This window comes from Daktulosphaira vitifoliae, unplaced genomic scaffold (assembly GCF_025091365.1).
Source record: "Daktulosphaira vitifoliae isolate Bord-2020 unplaced genomic scaffold, ASM2509136v1 Scaffold_1, whole genome shotgun sequence".
In the NCBI taxonomy this organism is placed as follows: Eukaryota; Metazoa; Arthropoda; class Insecta; order Hemiptera; family Phylloxeridae; genus Daktulosphaira; species Daktulosphaira vitifoliae.
In genome coordinates, this window is record NW_026099572.1 from 82,653,337 (window position 1) to 82,677,124 (window position 23,788).

Below are 23,788 nucleotides of genomic sequence, written 5' to 3' on the forward strand. Positions count from 1 at the left end.
AAAAAAAAAAACACATCATAGTAAAACCAATACCTTCTCAGCTTCGCATCGAAGCTAAAAATTGAATATATTACCATAACTTTTACCTCAATTACAAGTTTAAAATTGACATCTAGGCCAGTCAACAAAGGAAAAATTTCTTAAAAAATCATGTTATACATTAGACACAATGTTATAAATGCATATGTGTGTATGTATGAGTTTAGTTATTTATAGTATCATTTAAGTGTAATGTATATTAAGATACAACCGATAGAGTAGGTAATTGATTTGACACTATATTGTTTAAACCCAACTTAACGCTAAATTGTACATTCCCAAACATCAATCATATTATTTCAAATGCCACCGGAATTTCTGGTAATCTTCTTACATTTCCTTGCCTTAATCCCAACTACTTGGGGTCATCCACCCTTATTCTAAACTTCCACTTGATTTTTTTTTTTTCTGTACTTCTATTTTTAAACTTTCAGTTTTTTAAATTATTATTATTATTTATTTTTTTTTAACACCACACACCTTACAACAATAATATACTAAGTACTTATGTAATAATTGAAAATATAATTAAACAAGAAATACTTAAGGCTGAAAATTATAACTCCTAACTCGTTTTTTTTTTATACATAAATATAGTAACTGTCACAGCAACAAGTCAAATACGTTTTGCTTGTTACAGTTGCTTAACAATTTGACTAGAAGAAAAAAATTAATTAAGAATGGACTGTATAACAAATTAGGTTCGTTTGGACCAAATTTTAATACCAGGGTGAGAAATAATATCTCGCTTACCTGATGATTAATAAGAAAGGATCTCTGTATTTAAATTTATACAGAAAGTAGACTGTGATTATTGGCTCACATAAAATTAAGTTTATACAAATAACAATAAACAATTCAGTACAAAATGACAAATTTTATAATCAAAACATCCGTGTGGTATAACAATAATAATGTTAACGCCACGTAATGGTTCGTGTGTTATTTTATTTCTGTTTTTATAATTAGCGGACTGTATAATATAAAATGAAATTCTTAACAATATAATTTTATGTAATTAATATTAAAATGATTTATTAATACACAAATATAAATTCTATACAATTTATAATTAATTGACATTGAGCGGAGCTAGCAAATAGGTTATTGCGGCCGTTGTCGCACTAGTACTGACGCACTGATATAATAACAAGTCTTAACATAGGGCCCCCTTTGAACCAATAAGGTTCAAAAGACATAATTAATATGGGATTCACAAACAATTATTCACAATGAAAAAGGAAACGGCACAAAATAAAACATTAAAATAAATATTGATGGCATAACTACAGCTCATAAATAAATGAAGTTCATTAAAAAAAAATAATAATAATAATCACAAGAAAAATTAAACTTCACAATATCATATACATATAAACAAATATATTTTTATAAAATTAGATGAAACATTAACCATTTATTTTATCAAATTCATTATCTACTGTCTCGTCGAATGGCAAAGGACATAAGTATTGCACTGCACGTTTCTTAAGACAATTGACAGTTTGCACTAAAACTACCCTTACTTCACCATCGCTACCTGGACATACTTCCATGACTCTTCCCAAGCATCACTTTAAAGGGGGTAAGTTGGAGTCTTTTACAATTACCATCGACCCGACTTGCAACATTTGCTTCCCATTCTCTTTCCATTTGGTTCTTTTCTGAAGTTGAGTAATATATTCCATACTCCATCGCTTCCATATCCGTTGAATTATTTGTTGAACTCTTTGCCACCGTTTTAGTCTATTCTGTTTAAATGTGGACAATTCTTCTTCAGGCAAAGCTACTAAAGAATCCCCTATTAAAAAATGTGCTGTTGTAAGTATCTAAAGGATCTGTGGAAATTGGACATATTAGCCTTGAATTTAAACAAGCTTCAACTTGTACCAGAAGCGTGTAAAATTCATCATATGTCATTTGTACGTTGGTAACACATCGATATAAATGCCTTTTAGCACATTTTACTCCAGCCTTCNAGTAACACATCGATATAAATGCCTTTTAACACATTTTACTCCAGCCTTCCATAATCCACCCATGTGGGCGGCTCTAGGGGGTATGAAGTGCCACATTATTTTATTGTCATTTGAAAATTGATTTACCCTGTTAAGATGATTCTTTGACTCAATTAAAATTTTTAATTCCTTTAATTTGTTATTTGCACCTTGAAAACATGTAGCATTGTCGGAATAAATCTTACTACAAATGCCCCGTCTTGAAAATTAATCTATTTAATGCTGCTAGAAATGCATCGGTACTCAGATCATTGACTAATTCTAGGTGTATTGCTTTAGTCGCAAAACAAACAAATATACAAATATTCGATTTTTGCGCTGCTGCATTTCGTCTATTACTGCATTTAAACAAAAAGGGTCCAGCGTAGTCTATACCGGTAGTTTCAAAACAACGAGCTGGCTTATCTACGCGCGCTGATGGCAAATTACCCATTATAGGTGAATAACTTTTTGGACTTGCCTTAAAACAAACAACACATTTATGAATAATTTTCCTCACTACTGAGCGGCCATTTAAAATCCAATAACGTAACCGTAAAGATGCTAATACCGCTTGTGATCCTGCATGTAATAGTCTCTTATGCTCATGTATGATTAATAGCTCTGTAATCTTATCCTCCTTTGGAATAATAATTGGGTGTCTCTGATCGTGTGATAAGTCATTTGCATTTTCTAATCTACCACCTACTCTTATCAGAACATCTTTACATAAAAATGGGTTTAAATTGAATAATTTACTTTTTGGCAATACTTTACCAATTTTACATAAATTTTCTATGTCTAAATGAAAATATTTATTTTGCAGTGATTTTAATATTAAATTATTTGATTCCCTAATTTCGTCTAGAGATAAAACTCCAGTACTTTTTTGCGTTTTATTTAATTTAGATATGCAATTTTTTTTAAGCCGTAATATGTATGCAACTACATTAACTAATTTATTTAGCGACGAATACTTTTGAAAAATTGACAATGAATTGACCGTAGTTGATAATAAAGTGTAATCATATACTCTTCTCCTCTCTTCTTCCACTACTACATTTAGTTTATTCCCAATAGTACACATACTTGGCCATTTTGATTCATGCTCTTGTAACCACCTTGGTCCGTTCCACCAAAGTATATTACCATTTAATTCTTCCGGAGCACAACCTCGAGATATAATGTCAGCTGGATTGTCACCTGATATTACATGTCTCCAAGCAGATGTATTAGTTCTTCTACTTATTTCAGCAGTTCGATTAGCTACAAAAGGTTTCCAAGTGTTCGGATTTGATTTTATCCATGCTAAGGTAACTGTGGAGTCAGTCCAAAAATAATGTGCGTCTATCTTACAACGCAGTGCAGAAATTATAGTACTAGCCAATCTCGCCAAAAGTACTGCAGCGTTTAATTCCAATCTTGGTATAGTGACACACTTCAACGGACTTACTCTTGACTTTGCACATATTAAATTTGTAGTAATTAAATTATTGTTGTGGATTGTACGCATATACAAACATGCACCAATCGCCCTTTGCGATGCGTCTACAAACCCATGTATTTCAATTTTTACATTTAACTCTCAACCTAACCACCGTGGTATTCTTAAAGTGTTGAGATACTGTAAATTATTTATGTACCTTAACCAATCATCTAATAATAATTTAGGTATCTGCTCGTCCCAATCTATTTTCTCTTGCCATAATTTTTGCATGAATATTTTAGCAACAATAATTACTGGTGCCACGAGTCCTAAAGGATCGAATAAAGTTGCAATACTTGCTAGAACACGCCGTTTTGTAATATTGCTTTTATTGAGATCTGGAAGTTTGATGTCATATGTATAATAATCATTTGTTGGCTGCCAGCACAACCCTAATGTTTTAATATTTTCTTTAAACATTGCCGTAATCATATCTTTGTTATCCTTCTGATTGGGTAATAACCTAACGTTATTTGAAGACCATTTAGATAGTTCAAATCCATAGTTTCTCAAACATTCAATCAATTTATCATGTAAACATAAATCCTCATCTAAGCTATTTGCTCCTGTTAAACAATCGTCTACAAAAATCATTTTTTAACACTTCTTTCAACTGTGAATCATTAACTTCTTCAGATATGCGGTTAATACAACCAATAGCTAAAAACCCGGATGGTACGAGTCCATATGTCACAGTACATAATTTATAAATATTTATTTCATCTGATTGATTTGAACGCCATAATATACGCTGATAATTCTGATCATCCTCATGTAATAATACTTGTCTATACATTTTTGAAATGTCAGCTGAAAATGCATATTTATGTATACGAAAACGTACAATAATATTTAGTAGGTTAGGCTGTATTTTTGGACCTTTCATTAAAATACAATTCAGCGATAAGCCATTACTAGTCTTTGACGTACCGTTGAGTACAACACGTAAACGAGTGCTGCGACTATTATCATTTAGTACATATGAATGCGGCAAATAATAATAATCGGCTCGATTGATTTCGTCTTTATCTTTATTAACGCTACCTATACACTTCATGGGCCCGAGCTCTTCATACTCTCGCATAAATAACTTATACTTATCATATAAGCTACTATCTTTATTTAATCTATTTTCCAACGATAAAAATTGCCGTAAAGCGAGTAGTATGAATAACCTAATTGACCATTATCTTTAAACGGTAATCTTACAATGAACCTACCGTTATTATTACGCGTAGTATTTTTATTAAAATGCACTGTACACAATGTTTCTTCTTCTGTGGGAAAATATTGCTTTGTGTCATATCTATTTTTTTACAAATTACGTGCAGCAGTAAAGCTCCCCATTTTTCTGGATCTTCGCCTAACGCATTTAATGCTTGCATATGTGCATTTAACGAATTATTGAATTTATTTAATTTAACAGCCGATTCTCCGTGAACTGGCTCCAAATCATAAATTTCTTTTGTATGCGCTTGAATTAGAATGCGTTTGTTTTCATATCGGTTGTTTATAATTGACCATGCAACGTCGTAATTTGCCTCCGTAGTTTTTAAGTTTTGTATTAATAAACTCGCTTCACCAGTTAATGCACTTCTTAGGTGATAAAATTTGTGTATTTTTGGCATATTGCTATCTGAGTTAATAAGTGAATTAAAATGATCTTTGAATGAGCACCATTCTTCAAACTTTTCTCCAAATGTCGGTATTTCGGGAGGTTTTACCTTCATATAATTATAATTATTTATTTGACAATTGAGAGAATCCCTGTCGCGATTATTTGAACCAACATTAATAGGAATTTCAACTTTTTTAAGTAGATCTTCTGCTTTTGCCACAATTTCAAAATAAGTATCAACAAGTATGTCACGATACTCTAAATTCTCTTCACTCGGGTCAAACGCTTCAATATTATTTTGTATGTTATCAAACTCATTTCACTTTTATTTTATTTTTTCCAAACGCAATCCTATCTGGGTTTGATTGTTATGATTCGCTAGGTCATTTATAAATGCTTGGAATTTTGTTAGCTGTGCCTTTATCTGTCCTCGTCTTATAATGCATACTGCTAACTCATTCCTCACTTCACCTGTTGCCATGTTGACTGTTGAACTTGGGTTTTTGCAATTCTATTTCTATATATGCGCAACGAAAGCTCGATTTTCTTAACAACCCACCACTATGTAACAATATAATTCACTGACCCTCAATACTAATACTTCTGGTAGTATTTTATTTAATTCTTGCAAATTCAGTCGCGTAATGATTCACGATCGCACTTAAATCAATCCGTACCGATAGGACCATATGTTAACGCCACGTAATGGTTCGTGTGTTATTTTATTTCTGTTTTTATAATTTTATGTAATTAATATTAAAATGATTTATTAATTCACAAATATAAATTCTATACAATTTATAATTAATTGACATTGAGCGGAGCTAGCGGATAGGTTATTGCGGCCGTTGTCGCACTAGTACTGACGCACTGATATAATAACAAGTCTTAACAAATAAAAATAATAATAATGAATATAATGTGCTAATAATTTACATAAATGTAACAGTAACTGCCAAACTCACCAATCAGATTTTTGTGTACAATTATTATATTCCAATGTTCATAGGTAAATATTTTAATCTAATGATTCGCAATTGAAAGTATCAAACATAATCCATGCAATTTAAATAAAATAATAGAAAACGTCATCCATGTGACTTAAACAATAGAAAATGCCATCCGTGTGACTTATAACAAAAAAAATTATACATAATCACGTTATATAGTATTCGTGAACTGGCTCTGCCGTTTCGTTGCCTCTTAGTTAGGACATTAGAAACTAACCAAACAAAAGTTTATTACACCTCAATTAGAGACACTGCGTTATTATTTTAGCTTCGATGCGAAACTGAGAAGGTATTGATTTTAACATAATGTGTATTTTAGCTTCGATGCGAAGCTGAGATAGTATTAGTTTTACTATGATGTGTTTTTTTTTATGTCTGTTGCCACTTTTTCTCAGCTCTCACTGGACCGATTTCTTTCAAAAATACGTCAAAAGATCACAAATCGTATCTAGTTGAAGACATTACCCTTAAAAATTGAAAAAAATTCCCTCGTTCCCCGCAAATGGGGGAAATATCCAAAAAAATTACAAATTTAAAAATCGCTAATTTTCGAAATTTTTTCACTTTTTTTTCTTAAAACTTCTATAACTTTTTAAAAAATCAACAAATCAACATAATTTTTTTTTATACTAAAACCTTAGATAATTACCTTTCATTTGATATCACTTTTTTGAAAATCTAACACTTAACCTGCTCATTGGGGGAGATTTAAAATAGCAACTTTTTTACAAAAACTAACTTTTTCAACTTAATTTTTGAAAATGTTCCGGAAATACTGCGTCCTTTAAACATATATCAAATTAAAGCTTATTTTATGTACTACAAAATGAAAAAAAAAAATTTGTCCCGACACTTTTTTTTCTACATTTAAACGGCTGCCGTAGTTAAAAAAACACTATTTTTGTGTTAAAATTTTCGATTTTCGATTTTAAATTTTCAACTTAAAAATGCTATAACTTTTTGAAAAATGTATATATCAGCACAAATTTTTTTTTTCTAAATACATTATAAGTACATCTTTCATTTGACATACTTTTTATTAAAATTGGACAATTTCCCCTTATATAGGGGGCGTTCAAAACTTAAAATATTGTAAAAAACATAGATCTTTTTCAACTGAACTTTTGAAAATGTTCCGGAAATACTGCGTCCTTTAAACATATATCAAATCAAAGATTATGTTATATACTATCAAATGAAAAAAAAAAATTTGTCCCGACATCTTATCTTCTATGTGCAAATGGCTGTCGAAAATTTAAAAAAAAATGTAATGTTTGCGATAAAAATTACATTTTATCGGGATGTTTTTTGTACTTAAAACTGCCATAACTTTTTCAAAAATGAACAAATAAAAATAATATTTTTTTGTATTGAAACCTTAGATATTTCCCTTTCATTTGATATAATTTTTTTTGAAAATCTAACACTTATTCTGCTTACTGGGGGGATTTAAAATAGTAACTTTTTTACACAAAATAACTTTTTCAACTTAATTTTTGAAAATGTTCCGGAAATACTGCGTCCTTTAAACATATATCAAATTAAAGCATATTATATATACTATAAAATGAAAAAAAAAAATTTTTTTTACTTAAAAGTGCCATAACTTTTTCAAAAATTAACATATCTATATATTTTTTATATAGATGCATAATATTATTACCTTTCATTTGGTATATTTTTTTCATAAATTGAACCCTTAACCTGCCCACAAGGGGGGATTTAAAATGACAACTTTTTCACAAAAAATTAATTTTTTCAACTTAACTTTTGAAAATGTTCCGGAAGGTCTGACACTTTTATATATATCTTAAATTAAAGCTAATGTAATATACTTTATTATGATAAAAAAAAATTTCGGACTTTATTTTATCTTCATGGTGAAAACAGACATTAAACTTAATAAAAAAAATACGATTTTTGTAAAAAAATTCTTTTTTATATTTTTAACTTTATAATGCTATAACTTCTCGAAAGATGTATGGATCAATATAATTCTTTTTTTTGTAGATGCATGATGTCTTTACCTATCATTTGGTATATTTTTTTTATAAATCTGACTTTTTACCTGCCTACAGGGGGGGATTCAAAATGACAACTTTTTCACAAAAAATTGACTTTTTCAACTTAAATTTTGAAAGTGTTCCGGAAAGTCTGACACTTTTATATATATCTTAAATTAAAGCTAATGTAATATACTTTATCATGGAAAAAAAAAATTTCGGACTTTATTTTATCTTCAAGGTGAAAATGGCTACCAAATGCTATTATTGTGTGAAAATTCTCAATTTTATTTTTTACATTTTTAACATTATAATGCTATAACTTATTGAAAAGTGTATTGATCAATATAATTTTTTTATGGGAAATACTATTTTCTAATAATCTCTTTTTTATTCTACATACTTTGTCTTAATCAGGATATTAATAAGGAACTAGCAGTTTATGAAGCTTTTGGAATAATCCACCAATTTTTTAAAATTAAACACTATCTAAAGATTTGCATCGAAGCGTTTTTTTTTTATAGTGATTTTAATCACTGTCAGATATCATTATACTTGATCCATCTATGCCACGTCACTACTGTGCCGCGACGCTCCTGTGCTGGGTTTTTTTTTTTTTTAATTAAACACTATCTACAGATTTGCATCGAAGCGTTTTTTATGATAGTGATTTTAATTACTGTCAGATATCATCTATACTGGACCCAACTATGCCACGACCCCACAGTGCCGCCACCCCAATGTGCTTTTTTTTTACTATAGCTCCTATATATAATGCATGCTATTTTACGATACACAGAAATATATAGTGTAATTAAATAAAATCAACTAATTTCGGATAAGTTGAATGATTTATTCAAATTAAGCTAAGATTATAATAATAATAAATCATAGATTTTAATAAAAATTTTATTTGCAATTTTCCTCATTAGAAGCCATAATCAACTTTTTTATTTTCAATTGAAATGTCAAGTTGAAGTATTATGCATGGGTAGATATTAATGATACGTTATATAGACGTGTCAATGATATTAAGAAAATATAGTATTATACCACATTCCATAAAACAAATTTTTCTGTTCTTGTTATTCTTAATTTCCCGTTTTGCTGCGCCACAGTGTCGGTGTGATCGGGCTCTACGGGGCTACGAAACGTCGGCACTAGCGCAGTTTCCCTAGCTCGGGGAATCGGGAGCGTCCTCAGGTTGCGGATAAATGAACGGCCTGCATATCTGCAGGTTAGCCACGAAATAAGCAATCCATTAATTTGGACTGACGAATAAGCGGTCGCGGACAATGAGCTCCTCGTTCGCTTGTTAACCCTGCAGATATGCAGGGTAGCCGTGATATAAGCCACTGTAAAGTGGACGAATAAGCGGTAGCGATCGAGGGTGAATCCATAACGGGCGGGTAGGCCCGATAGCCTAGTAAGGCGACCACCTAGGTGAAGGTAACACCAAAAACAAATCCCCTGGCGGTAGTTAAAACGCAGGGAAGGACACCCGTAAAAACCAATCATGGAAGGAAACCATTGTAAAAAAATTGGTGGTTTTACTATCACCGAGGAGATAGTGGACGATTGGGAAGGCGTGCGTGATCGCTTCCGCGACGATATGCCGCTGACCCAATCGGAGTTTACCCGATGTGTTGACTGGCTCCATTGTATGGAGGCTGTGGATATTGAATTGGACACCAATTTTATTAATTATAAAATTAATAAAATGTTGATATCTAATTTGATCATTTTTATACATTTTCTCTTTAAACACTTAACAAATTTGACCTTGATTACACCTATGTAACATTTTATTTAAGCTTTTATTGGTTTTCAAATCTTATAGTTGAAAAATTATTTTATTAAAATGTTTAAATTGAAATACAAATTAAGTGTTTTAAATTTTTTGTTAATATAATCTTTTGTTAACAACAATTATTAAATTTTTTTTTTTATAACTCTTAAAATGATAATTTATTGAATAAAAAATGCTTGATTGGCTGCTGTATTTTCAAAATCATAGAAAATTAAAGAATTTTAAATTTAAACAATTGCTAAATTATGCACAAAATTTATTTATTAATAGAATGTTGTTCAATATTGTTTTTCAATTTAAAATCTGCGAATTTCATAAAACAATAAAAATTTAAAAACAAATAACTGGTTGTAAAAATAATTGAATTATAGTATAAAATGACTTGAAAATTTATCTTATTTAGCGTTCATATAGCTTTAGTTATTTTTAATAAATCAAAATGAATTTTTTATACTTACGATTTTTTTGGATCTTAGTATGTATTGTATGTTATTTGATTTTATGTATATTTAAATAATTATTTACAGGAACTTATTAATTTAATAATTAATTATGAATTAAAAAAATATCTATTAAATATAAAATAAATTATAATTTTAAATTATATCATATTGTGAGATATGATTTTATCAATAATTGATTAACAATTATTGTTGTAACAAAAATCCCATGATTGAACATTCTAATGGATCCATTAGATTTTAGCTTCGATGCGAAGCTGAGAAGGTATTGATTTTACTAAGATGTGTTTTTTTTTTTTTTTTTTTGGGTCTGTTAGCACTTTTTCTCAGCTCTCACGGAACCGATTTCTTTCAATGATACGTCAAAAGATCACAAATCGTATTTAGTCGAAGACATTACCATTAAAAATTGAAAAAATTTCCCTCATTCCCCGTAAATGGGGGAAACCTCCAAAAAAATTACAAATTTAAAAATCGCTAATTTTCGAAATTTTTTCAATTTTTTTTTCTTAAAAGTGCCATAACTTTTTCAAAAATGAACATATCAATATAATTTTTTTTTATGTAGATGCATAATATCATTAGCTTTCATTTGGTATATTTTTTTTATAAATTTAACCCTTAACCTTCCCACAAGGGTGGATTTAAAATGACAACTTTTTCACAAAAAATTAACTTTTTCAACTTAACTTTTGAAAAAGTTCCGGAAAGTCGAACACTTTTATATATATCTTAAATTAAAGCTACTGTAATACACTTTATTATGCAAAAAAAAATTTCGGACTTTATTTTGTCTTCACCGTGAAAATGGCTACCGAATGCTATTATTGTGTGAAAATTCTGGATTTTTTTTTATATTTTTAACTTTATAATGATATAACTTATTGAAAAGTGTATGGATCAACACAGTTTTTTATGAGAAATAAAATTTTTTTATAATCCCTTTTTCATTCGACATACTTTATCTGAATCAGGATATTAATAACGAACCAGCAGATCATGTTGCTTATGGTATATTCCACGAATTTTTTAAAATTAAACACTATCTAAAGATTTGCATCGAAGCGTATTTTATGATAGTGATTTTAATCTGTCAGATTAAAGCTACACTGGAGCAAACTATGCAACGTCTCCACTATGCCTCGACCCCACTGTGCTGGGTTTTTTATATTAATTGTATACAAACAAATAATTAATTTATCTGTCATAACGTATACACTATTGTACTAGCTATTATATATGTATATATGTGTTAAATTGATTATTGTAATATTATGTATCATATCTTAAAATAATTATCATGTTATGATCGCTTTAACACAATAAACTGGAAATCGCTAAAAGCGCTGACGACAACATCCCAAAAATTAAATTAAACTAAATTAATTTAGTTTAATTATAATGTATTATTCTGAGATTTATAAAAAAAATTCTATATATCTATTAAAACTAACATTTAAATTTGCTATGAATGATTTTTATTTATTTATCTTATATAAATAAAATTATAAATGTATAAGATTGCAAAAATTAAAATAAATGAATACAATGTATTTTTTTTAGATATCCATTTATAGTTCTTTTCTTACAAAAAATGTTGATGGGTCATCAATAATTTTAGTATGGGAGGTTGCACTCATTTTCTTGAAAATTTATAAATTTATTTTTTCTTCGTAAAGAAAAAAAACCCAGCACAGGGGGGTCATGCCTAGTCACCACTGTGCCGCGACCCCCCTGTGCTGGGGTTTTTTATTATCACTGCTTAAAATTTGTTCATGTTTTATTTGATATGCTACTATAGTTTAAAGGATTCAGCACATTTTTATTTTGTGTAGACTATTTTATTGGCACGATATCAAGCTATGGATAATAACGAAAATAAAGAAATAGAAGAAGAAGAAGATGCTGTAGAAAAGGAAGAATATGAAAAGTTAGTGAAGTCAAGAAAAAATTTTGAAATAGCAAAATGTAAATTTATTATGTGTTTATATGATAATAGTATAGCACAACATTTACATCGATCTAGTGGTAAATACAATTTTAATACATAAATTATAATTTCATTGTGCAATAATTGAGGTAAAGAAATTTTAGCTTTGATGAGAAGCTGAGAAGGTATTAATGTTATTATGTTTTTTTTTGTATCAGTTATTGCCATTAATGTAAAGTATTTAGAAACAATTACAAATGATTAGTATGATTGTCATGTAAAAGAATTACTATGTTAATAATTATGAGGATTGAGGTCAACCATATATTATATAAACAAGTTGTAGGCATTGGTTAGTGGCACTGGCAAAAACCGTTATTAATTTTACCATGATGTATTAATTTTTTGTGTGTGTGTTTTTTACTACTTTTTCTTAAGTCTCCCTTGACCGATTTTTCTCAACGATACGTTAAAATATCACAAATCGTATCTAATCGAAGACATTACCCTCAAAAATTGAAAATTTTTCCGTCTTTCTCCGTATATGGTGGAAACTCACAAAGAAATTACGATTTTTAAAATTGGTAAATTTTGATATTTTTTAACGTATACAAGTTTAAAAAATATTTTTAAAAAGAAAAATTAATTTTGTAGATTTTCCAAAGTTATTAAAAAAAGGTTAGGTATCTTAAGTCGTAATCTTCTCTATGTAACTCTTGGCGTTTAAATAGACACCACAATTGAAATATTCAAAACTATATTCTGCATAGTTATATTCTCTAATATATTATAATCAGAAGTATTCCTTGCCTAGTCATCTATGATTTCGTTCGTTAATGTACTGTTGAATTTCATTTTAACCTCTATTTTTTATATATCTTGACACAGCCCCGCGTCACTTCATGATACAGAATGCCCCGCGATTCGTGTCACTTTTATCAGCCTTCGCCCTACTATGAATATTTGACTGACCAACACCGCGTGCCATACGCCACGATGAAAAGTCCAGCAAAATCCACAAAATTTTTGACGGCCTTTCACTTTACTTCGCTCACACACCGGGTCCACAACCTCGACTACAGCTCCTCAACACTATGCAGGACAAGCTGTAGCTCCTTTAAATTCACTCACCGTACCCCGCATCCACATTGAAGAGCATAACGCGGTCCTTTAGGCCTTTAAAAAATTTAATCATATCGTATAACACGGAGAAATCTCCGTGTTATATGATAATAGCGCGAGTTATGTACCCAAAATTATTTTGAACATTTAAAAATTATTTTAAATTATTATTGTATATAATTATTTTTCTGTGGAAGGTGTATAAACCGATTGCGTGAATTGCTCATTAGATAGCTGTTTTTTGTTCTTTTTCTAATGCAACTTATTTTTTTCATGTATCCCATTATCTAGTGTTTACCGAGAGAAATCCATTTTTATTTTCCTAACTATCATCTAATAAATAAATAAAATTATTGATCATTTATAGGTTACATTAAAACTGAATTCCTTTATTTATTTTCTGAGTTGAGAGTTTTATGGATCATAGGCAAAAGAACTTCCGGGGCTGTGGATAAAAAATTCGCAAGAGAAATCTGTACTATTTCGAATAACATTAAAAAAGCATATAACTGGACACAAGAAAAATGCATAGAAACGATAATGCCATGTGGTAAAATATTTCGGGATACATTAGATAAGAAGAGTCAGAAATCCAAACTCCAAAAATTTGTAAGTTATTCCGATAAGAATATAAATGGACTTAATCTTTTAAATTAAAAGTAAATCTGACAGGGCGTCAAATTATAGTACTGTAATTCTCACTAAAATTGATTTGTTCTTGTTTGCATCAATATTATTCAACAATAAGTAAAAATTACAATTCACCTATTATTTAAAAAAATTGATCGCTTGTGACTAATATTATTTAAAATTAGAAATATATTAAAAATATTAATTTATAATTAAAAAAAAACAGTAGCATTGGTGGTCGTGGTACAGTATTTATGTATGTTGAAACTAGTATTGTTAACTAGTATAAATAATTACTAAGATTTCCATTAAAACCATTTATTACAATAAATACAAAAAAATGTTCCTGATCACATATCAATCCAAAAAATACAATTTTTTTTCTCATAAAATTTACTATTTAAGGACATAAGTTATAAACTTGAAAGTTAAGTTAAATAGTGTTTAAAAGTTCAACATTATTTAACTATGATATTTCACAAAAGTTAACTTAAAAGGATCAAAAAATTAGTTAAAACGGACATTTTTAATTCAAAATTTAAACGGATTATTTTTAAAAATTAATTAATTTGATAAAAAAATTGTTATTAAATAAAAATTTTTCATGTGTAAATAATTGCTTTCTAATAAGCAATAATCTCAAAAATGAAGTAATAGAAATATCTAATTTTAGACTTGAAATCAATTTGAAAAATTTGGTTTAGTAAAGTGTATATTGGTCTATGATCATTAAAAATTATTTCATTTTAGTGATATTATTTTACCGTGTAATTCAATATAAAAACAAATTTTATACTCCTATTAATTTGGAGATAATTAATTAAAAAAAGTTTTTTTAAAGTGGTCATTTTTTACATAAGTATAATACTGAGATATTTCTCCAAGCTTCTAGAATTAAAAATTTTTTTTTTATAATTGGGGATTATAATAAAAATTTCAAAAAATTATATTAAATAAAAAGAAAACAACTAAGGTTTCTGTATAGTAAAAAAAATTATTTTATTTCTTCATATTTCAAAAAGTTATGCCAGTTTTAAGTATTAAAATATGTAGCGAGGTGTAATATATAGAAGTAATAAACACTTTTACGATTTAATAACAACTATACTATATTACAACGAACTAACAAATAACAAATAACAGCGAGAGACGAACTGTATTACAACGAACTAATAAATAACAGCGAGAAACGAAGCGCGTGTAAGACAGAATGCGTAAGTGATTGACTGATCGACTGACTGACTGGAGCGACGATCTTGCCCTTAAATAGTCAGAGGAATCTTCTAGAGGCGGCGTCGGAACTCTCTAGACATTCGACCGCCACACGCTTATGTAGAGCGACGAATCTTCTAGAGGCGGCGGCGGCCGGACATTCTAGAATATTCGACCGCCACACCACCCCCCTACGGAGTGGAGTTAGCTAGGGTCAAAAATGTCCGGGAATCTGACTCGGCGGCCTGAGCGAGTTGTTCGTACTGGCTGTGTTGATGGATCGGTATTAGGCGGTTGTTTCTGTTTGGTCGTATCCGGGGCAGTTGCTGGTGGAGCATGTGCCTGGCTAACGGTTGTGCTTTCGTTCACCATGAGGTAGGCAGGTTTTACTCTATCAATCGTCACCGTAACTGATTGATTTCGAACTTTTATTGTGAACGTTTTGTCATTTCGGGCAATTACTTCGAAGGGACCTTGATATGGCGGTTGAAGTGCTGCTCGGACACCTCCCTCCCTGAGAAATACGTGTGAACAGTCCTTAAGGTCCGCAAAAACAAATGATCGTGGATTTGAGTGGCGAGATGCAGGTACTGGACGAATTTTATTCATAACACTGCGAAGACGATCTAGTAAGCTAGTAGGGTCGTTCGTACTGCTATTATCTTGCTTGTCTGTGAAGAAATCACCAGGAAGATTAAGAGGCTCACCATAAACAAGTTCCGCAGACGTGGCTTTTAAGTCTTCCTTAAACGCAGAACGTATTCCGAGAAGCACGATAGGCAGTGACTCAGTCCACGAGTCTTTTGCGTGGGCCATGATGGCTGCCTTTAGTTGTCGGTGCATTCGTTCGACGAATCCGTTTGCAGCAGGATGCCAACTGGTAGTGGGGCGAAGCGTAAAACCAAAACGTTTTGCTAAAGTTTTTAAAGTAGCTGAAACAAACTGAGTACCACGGTCAGTCGTAACGTATTGAGGTACTCCGAAGCGTGAAATCCAGCAATTGAGGAAACCCTTAGTGACATCGTCTGCTGTTATACGTTCGAGTGGATACACCTCCGGCCAACGGGTGAAACGATCGATTACCGTCAGACAGTACCTGAAGGACTGTGATGGCGGCAATGGACCGATGATATCGACATGAACATGTTTGAATCGGCGTGAAGGTGTTTCAAAGTTTCCCAGTGGGGCTGAGACGTGTCGGCTTATTTTCGATCGCTGACAGTGGACGCAGGCACGTGCCCAGGAACGGCAATCCTTTTTCATTGCTGGCCACACAAATCGTTCTGAAACTAAGTGAGCTGTTGCGCGTGCACCGGGGTGACTAAGGTTGTGTAACTGATCAAATGCGTGACGCCGGAATCGTTGTGGCAAAAATGGTCGTGGGCGTCCTGTTGACGTGTCGCAATAAATATAGATTGAAGATCCTGGCACTAGTACCTTCTCCAAATGAAGAGATGAATTGTTGTCAGAAAAATGTTTGAGTTCATCATCCGTGTCTTGAGATGCAGCAAGAGCTCGGTAGTCCAGCGGGAGAGACACAACTTCAATGCGTGACATTGTATCCGCGACGATATTTTCATCACCTTTAATGTGTTGAATGTCGGTGGTGAATTCGGATATGAATGTCAACTGGTTGAGTTGCGTAGGAGGTATCTTTTCTCTCCGTTGGGTGAAAGCATATACGAGTGGCTTATGATCGGTGAAAATGGTACATGGTTGTGCTTCGACAATGTGCCTGAAATACTTCACCGATTCATAGATGGCAAGCAACTCACGATAATACGCAGGCCACGCACTTTGTTTCACCGACATTTTCTTTGAAAAAAATGCTATGGGTTGCCAGATGTTATTGACTCGCTGCTGCAGACATGCGCCGATAGATTGGCTAGATGCGTCTGTGAATAGTCCAAGTCGTGCGGCTGGATGAGGATGTGCTAAAAGAGTAGCGGTCGCAAGACTTTCTTTGCATGTGGTGAACGCTTTTTCTAACTCGGGAGTCCATTCTATCGGTTGGGAACCTTTTGTCTTCGGGCCTTTGAGAATACCGTGAAGTGGTGCTTGCAGGTCGGCAGCTTTGGGAATAAACCGGCGATAAAAATTTACCATTCCCAAAAACCGGCGTAATCCTTGCATAGATTTTGGCAATGGATACTGTCGTAGGGCTTCGACGCGTTCCGGTGGCGGGCGGGTGCCTTCAGAAGATACTAGGTAACCTAGAAATTTCACCTCAGCCGAACCTAATACACATTTTTGCGGGTTAACGACAACACCGTAGTCAGAAAGTCTCCCGAAAAGAGTGCGTAAATGCTGTTTGTGGTCCTCTTCCGATTTAGAGAATACCAAAATGTCATCAATATATGCATAACAGAAGTCCAACCCATTGGTAACTTCGTCTATGAAGCGTTGAAAAGTTTGTCCAGCATTTCGCAATCCGAATGTCATAAAAGGAAATTCGTAAAGTCCGAATGGAGTGGTAATGGCTGTTTTGCATATATCGTCCGGATTAACAGGTATTTGATGGTAAGCCTTTACCAGATCGATTGTGGAAAATAGCGTGCAATTAGCCAGGTTGTGCGAGAAATCATGTATGTGTCTGACTGGATAGGAGTCTGGTATAGTTCGGGCGTTCAGCGCGCGGTAATCACCGCAAGGACGCCAGCTGTTCTCCCCTTTCGGTGCTAAATGTAATGGTGAAGACCACGGACTGCTTGAAGGTCTAGCGGTACCTGCCTTGACCATTTCCGCGAATTCCTGTTTGGCGATTTTTAGTCTACCTGGAGCTAAGCGGCGTGGGCGGCAGGCTATTGGCTGACCAGGTGTCGTAAGAATGTGGTGCACTGTTTGATGTTTTATTGTCCTGGGCAATCCGGTGGGACGTGTGATGTCCGGAAATTCTGCGAGAAGTGCAGCCCAAGGGGAAGTGTTGGCAACTGATTTTATGCTGCATTGATTTACAGAGGAAACCTTACCATTCACAGCCAAGCCTGTGACACCATCAATAAGACGTTTGGTACGGCAATCCGGCAGCAAGTGGTAGTATGCCATGAAGTCGGAACCAATGATAGGAGTACTCACGTCGGCGACAATAAAACTCCACGGGAAACTGCGTCGAAGTCCTAAATTCAAATTGAGATGGACCGTCCCGTAAGTTTTTATGGTACTGTTGTTGGCCGCGCTGAGGTCGTAATCGGTGGCATGGCGTCGTTCCCGTAGTAGCCGTTGAGGGTAACAAGATAAGTCGGAACCGGAGTCGACTAAAAATTGGCGTTTTGTTATTTGATCTGTAACAAACAGGCGGCTGCTCGGGTTCGGACAGTCTGTTGCCGCCGCTACTGACTGTCGTTGGAGTTTTCCTGATACTTGCAGGGAGCCTTACATTTGGCAGCCTTTTCTCCATAAGTGCTATGATACCAACACCATCCTTTGCCGTTAGTCAGTTCCACGTTTGAACGGTTACGTGACCTAGAGCGGGAACGTTGCGGGCGTTTAGCACATAATTCGCTTACCTGTTTTGCGAGTGCTTCAATGGCGGCTAAAACATCGAGTTCCTTTTTATTGTTCGTCGTGGCAACAGCATGGACGAATTGCGAGGGGGCTGGCTGCACTTCAACAATTTTGTCAGCCAGCTCGGCTACCTTATCCAGAGGAAGCTCTGATTGTGCGGTTAAAATAGCTTGTGCATGTGATGGTAGACGGCGGAGCCAAAGTTGACGTAAAATATTGTCTTGTAATGTAGTAGTGCCGGCAAGGGAACGGAGATGTCGTAAGAACTGTGATGGCTTACGGTCACCTAGTTCTTCTTCATTGATGAGTTGCCGCACACGTTGTTCTTCTGAGATAGACAACCGTTCAACGAGTTTTGCGCGTAGATGTTTGTAGCGTTCAGTAGGCGGTGGGTTAGTAATAATATCCTCTACTTCGGCGGCGTAACGCGTATCAAGCTGAGCCACAACATAATTAAATTTTGTTTCCTCACTTGTTATTCCCGAGATTGCAAACTGCGAGTCAACCTGTGAGAACCATAAGCTCGGTCTTTCGGACCAGAAAGGTGGCAACTTGACGGCAACGCGATTCACTGAAGCTGTTGGATATTGCTGTGCCTGTAGTGCTGCAAGGCGAGCGTTTTCTTGGCGTAACTCCTCCAATTGATTGCGTAGTTCTTCGGCGTTCATACTTGTTATCGTCGAGGTCACCAATGTAGCGAGGTGTAATATATAGAAGTAATAAACACTTTTACGATTTAATAACAACTATACTATATTACAACGAACTAACAAATAACAAATAACAGCGAGAGACGAACTGTATTACAACGAACTAATAAATAACAGCGAGAAACGAAGCGCGTGTAAGACAGAATGCGTAAGTGATTGACTGATCGACTGACTGACTGGAGCGACGATCTTGCCCTTAAATAGTCAGAGGAATCTTCTAGAGGCGGCGTCGGAACTCTCTAGACATTCGACCGCCACACGCTTATGTAGAGCGACGAATCTTCTAGAGGCGGCGGCGGCCGGACATTCTAGAATATTCGACCGCCACACCACCCCCCTACGGAGTGGAGTTAGCTAGGGTCAAAAATGTCCGGGAATCTGACTCGGCGGCCTGAGCGAGTTGTTCGTACTGGCTGTGTTGATGGATCGGTATTAGGCGGTTGTTTCTGTTTGGTCGTATCCGGGGCAGTTGCTGGTGGAGCATGTGCCTGGCTAACGGTTGTGCTTTCGTTCACCATGAGGTAGGCAGGTTTTACTCTATCAATCGTCACCGTAACTGATTGATTTCGAACTTTTATTGTGAACGTTTTGTCATTTCGGGCAATTACTTCGAAGGGACCTTGATATGGCGGTTGAAGTGCTGCTCGGACACCTCCCTCCCTGAGAAATACGTGTGAACAGTCCTTAAGGTCCGCAAAAACAAATGATCGTGGATTTGAGTGGCGAGATGCAGGTACTGGACGAATTTTATTCATAACACTGCGAAGACGATCTAGTAAGCTAGTAGGGTCGTTCGTACTGCTATTATCTTGCTTGTCTGTGAAGAAATCACCAGGAAGATTAAGAGGCTCACCATAAACAAGTTCCGCAGACGTGGCTTTTAAGTCTTCCTTAAACGCAGAACGTATTCCGAGAAGCACGATAGGCAGTGACTCAGTCCACGAGTCTTTTGCGTGGGCCATGATGGCTGCCTTTAGTTGTCGGTGCATTCGTTCGACGAATCCGTTTGCAGCAGGATGCCAACTGGTAGTGGGGCGAAGCGTAAAACCAAAACGTTTTGCTAAAGTTTTTAAAGTAGCTGAAACAAACTGAGTACCACGGTCAGTCGTAACGTATTGAGGTACTCCGAAGCGTGAAATCCAGCAATTGAGGAAACCCTTAGTGACATCGTCTGCTGTTATACGTTCGAGTGGATACACCTCCGGCCAACGGGTGAAACGATCGATTACCGTCAGACAGTACCTGAAGGACTGTGATGGCGGCAATGGACCGATGATATCGACATGAACATGTTTGAATCGGCGTGAAGGTGTTTCAAAGTTTCCCAGTGGGGCTGAGACGTGTCGGCTTATTTTCGATCACTGACAGTGGACGCAGGCACGTGCCCAGGAACGGCAATCCTTCAGTCCTTCAGGTACTGTCTGACGGTAATCGATCGTTTCACCCGTTGGCCGGAGGTGTATCCACTCGAACGTATAACAGCAGACGATGTCACTAAGGGTTTCCTCAATTGCTGGATTTCACGCTTCGGAGTACCTCAATACGTTACGACTGACCGTGGTACTCAGTTTGTTTCAGCTACTTTAAAAACTTTAGCAAAACGTTTTGGTTTTACGCTTCGCCCCACTACCAGTTGGCATCCTGCTGCAAACGGATTCGTCGAACGAATGCACCGACAACTAAAGGCAGCCATCATGGCCCACGCAAAAGACTCGTGGACTGAGTCACTGCCTATCGTGCTTCTCGGAATACGTTCTGCGTTTAAGGAAGACTTAAAAGCCACGTCTGCGGAACTTGTTTATGGTGAGCCTCTTAATCTTCCTGGTGATTTCTTCACAGACNAACCGTACTCGGTTAATCGATGTCAGGCGATGGGCAACTCTGAGGGGCACCTCGCACCTTGCATACCGCCCTTTACCGCCGGTGTTCATGTGGACCGTGATTGGTCCCACGTGCGGCGGCAGTTCTCCGTCAGGAGACTTCAGGGCGGTGCAAAGTGCTCGGTGCACGTCTCGCTCCTCCTGCCACTCCTCCACGTCCAGGAGAAGGACAGTGCAGTTCATCGAAGGTCGGTGAACCCGCACGTCCATCTCCTGTAGAGCCATCTTCAGTTTGGCTGCCAAAATGTCCGCTTGTTCCACGGTCCCCCGGACCTCCAGTAGGACGGCCCCTGCCTGGGTTCTCCGGGTCCCGGACACTTGAATGCCCAGGGCTTGGAGGTCAACAGCAGCCATGGCTTTGCCCATTACCGTGGCATACTTTTGACCTTCCCTTAGGGGGCCGATCACAACCGCTTCCGTGCGAGGCACTCTGGTCCGCAGTTTCACCGGTTTCGGAACTCTCGTTACAGGCGGCGGTTTGGGCTTGGCCGCCGCATCCTCCTGCTTCTTGGTTACTGCCTTTCTTCCTACAACTTTGGTCCATAGTGGTTCAGCGAGATCAACTCTCGCATCCCCTACTGCAGACCCTTCACCGTTTGCCTGGCTCCCTACCCCATGTTCAGACTGCGTCAGAGTAGGCGCAATGTCCGATACGGGGGCAGGGCCTAAGGCAGCAGGTCGTTTCCTCTTTCTTTTCTTCGTCATCTCCTTAGTGGTCCCCATCGGCTTGACGGCCGGTGGGTCCTCAACGGTTTGCGTCCCGGCTTCTTTGGACGATTTCACAGTCGCCACTTTTAGCACCAGCGGTGCGGCTCCCATCTCAGGTGCAGCTTCCTGGGGGTTCCTGGACGACGGCGACGCTNTAGTACTGATGATATTAGACAGTGATTAAAAACACTATCATAATAAGTGCTTCGATGCAATTCTGTAGATGTTTAATTTTAAGTAATTGGTGTATTTTCAAAAGCAAAACTCAAAGAGAATTGAGGAAAAATTGCAAAAAAATCATTGCCTTAGGCAATTATTGAATCTTTTAATGTTCGTCGCATTCTTTTTTAAATAAAAATTGGCAATTTAAGCTGAAAAAATTTTTTAAATAAATTTAACTTTATGTTTTATGTCAATTAGTATTAAAAATTAACAAATTAAAATACATTTATTTTTGTAGAAATTTCAGGTATTTTTCTTTCATTTGATATAAATTTTTTGAATACCTGACGGTTTAACAATTTATATCAAATAAAAGTTGAGTTTTGTAAAAAAGTTGCTATTTTGAATCTTCCCTGTGGGCAAGTAAAGCATTAGATTTCCAAAAAAAATTCTATATCACATAAAAGGGAATTACTTAAGGTTAAAATAAAAAAAAAAAATATTTTGATTTGTTCATTTTTCATTAAGTTATGACAATTTTTTTTTTTTAAAAAACTTAAAAAAATGTCAAAATTAACAGATTTTAAAAATAATAATTTTTGGTGGAATTCCCAACATTTACGAGGAACAAGTGAAACATTTTCAATTTTTGAGGGTAATGTCTACAACCAGATACGATTTTTTATCTTTTGAGGTATTGTTTAGAAAAATCGGTCTGACCTAAGAAAAAGTAGCAGACACAATAATAAAATTATTATTGATTCTTTAATGCAATAGCTATTAACTAACATGTAATTTTTTTCTTAAATACAGTATAATGTCAAATTTTTTTTTCAGATGTCAAAATCTTTTAAAGCTAAGAATTCCGAAAAAAAAGAAGATGAATAAAAATTTTTTTATAGTGAATTTTTATAAGAAAAATTATATTTACAAAAAAAATTTTATTAAGTATAGACAAAATTGTTCTTATTAGTTATATAACATATATAATAACAAATTCTTCTTCTTCTTCCTCGTCTTAATCCTAACTACTTGGTATCGGCCACCCTTTTCCTAAACTTCCACTTGACACGATCTCCCATATCACTTACGCTCACATCAGCTGTTCTCAAATCGCATTCAATAGAATCCCTCCATCTCTTTTTTGGTCTTCCTCTATCTATTCTTCCTCCAACATTCATAATAACATATATAACAACATATATAATGTTGTGGGATTAAGGATTTATTTTATTATAATAAACCGTACTCGGTTAATCGATGTCAGGCGATGGGCAACTCTGAGGGGCACCTCGCACCTTGCATACCGCCCTTTACCGCCGGTGTTCATGTGGACCGTGATTGGTCCCACGTGCGGCGGCAGTTCTCCGTCAGGAGACTTCAGGGCGGTGCAAAGTGCTCGGTGCACGTCTCGCTCCTCCTGCCACTCCTCCACGTCCAGGAGAAGGACAGTGCAGTTCATCGAAGGTCGGTGAACCCGCACGTCCATCTCCTGTAGAGCCATCT

The 23,788-nt window shown here is 34.9% G+C and overlaps 1 protein-coding gene across 1 annotated transcript; it reads left to right on the top strand.

The window, feature by feature from the left end:
• The first annotated feature begins 10,372 nt into the window (after nucleotides 1-10,372).
• Nucleotides 10,373-23,236, top strand: LOC126896889 (uncharacterized). Its single transcript, XM_050670045.1, has 4 exons — nucleotides 10,373-10,438; nucleotides 12,260-12,452; nucleotides 13,844-14,085; nucleotides 23,120-23,236. Exons 1-4 carry the CDS (start codon nucleotides 10,403-10,405, stop codon nucleotides 23,168-23,170), a joined length of 522 nt encoding a protein of 173 aa, XP_050526002.1. The 5' UTR covers nucleotides 10,373-10,402; the 3' UTR covers nucleotides 23,171-23,236.
• The last annotated feature ends 552 nt before the right edge of the window (nucleotides 23,237-23,788 follow it).

Excerpts from the sequence above, each read along its gene's own strand:
- LOC126896889 (XM_050670045.1), top strand. The coding sequence starts at position 10,403 with ATGAATTTTTTATACTTACGATTTTTTTGGATCTTA. Across the intron at positions 12,453-13,843 it reads ACATTTACATCGATCTAGTG|GTTACATTAAAACTGAATTC; the intron begins GTAAATACAATT and ends GATCATTTATAG. Across the intron at positions 14,086-23,119 it reads AATCCAAACTCCAAAAATTT|ATGTCAAAATCTTTTAAAGC; the intron begins GTAAGTTATTCC and ends TTTTTTTTTCAG.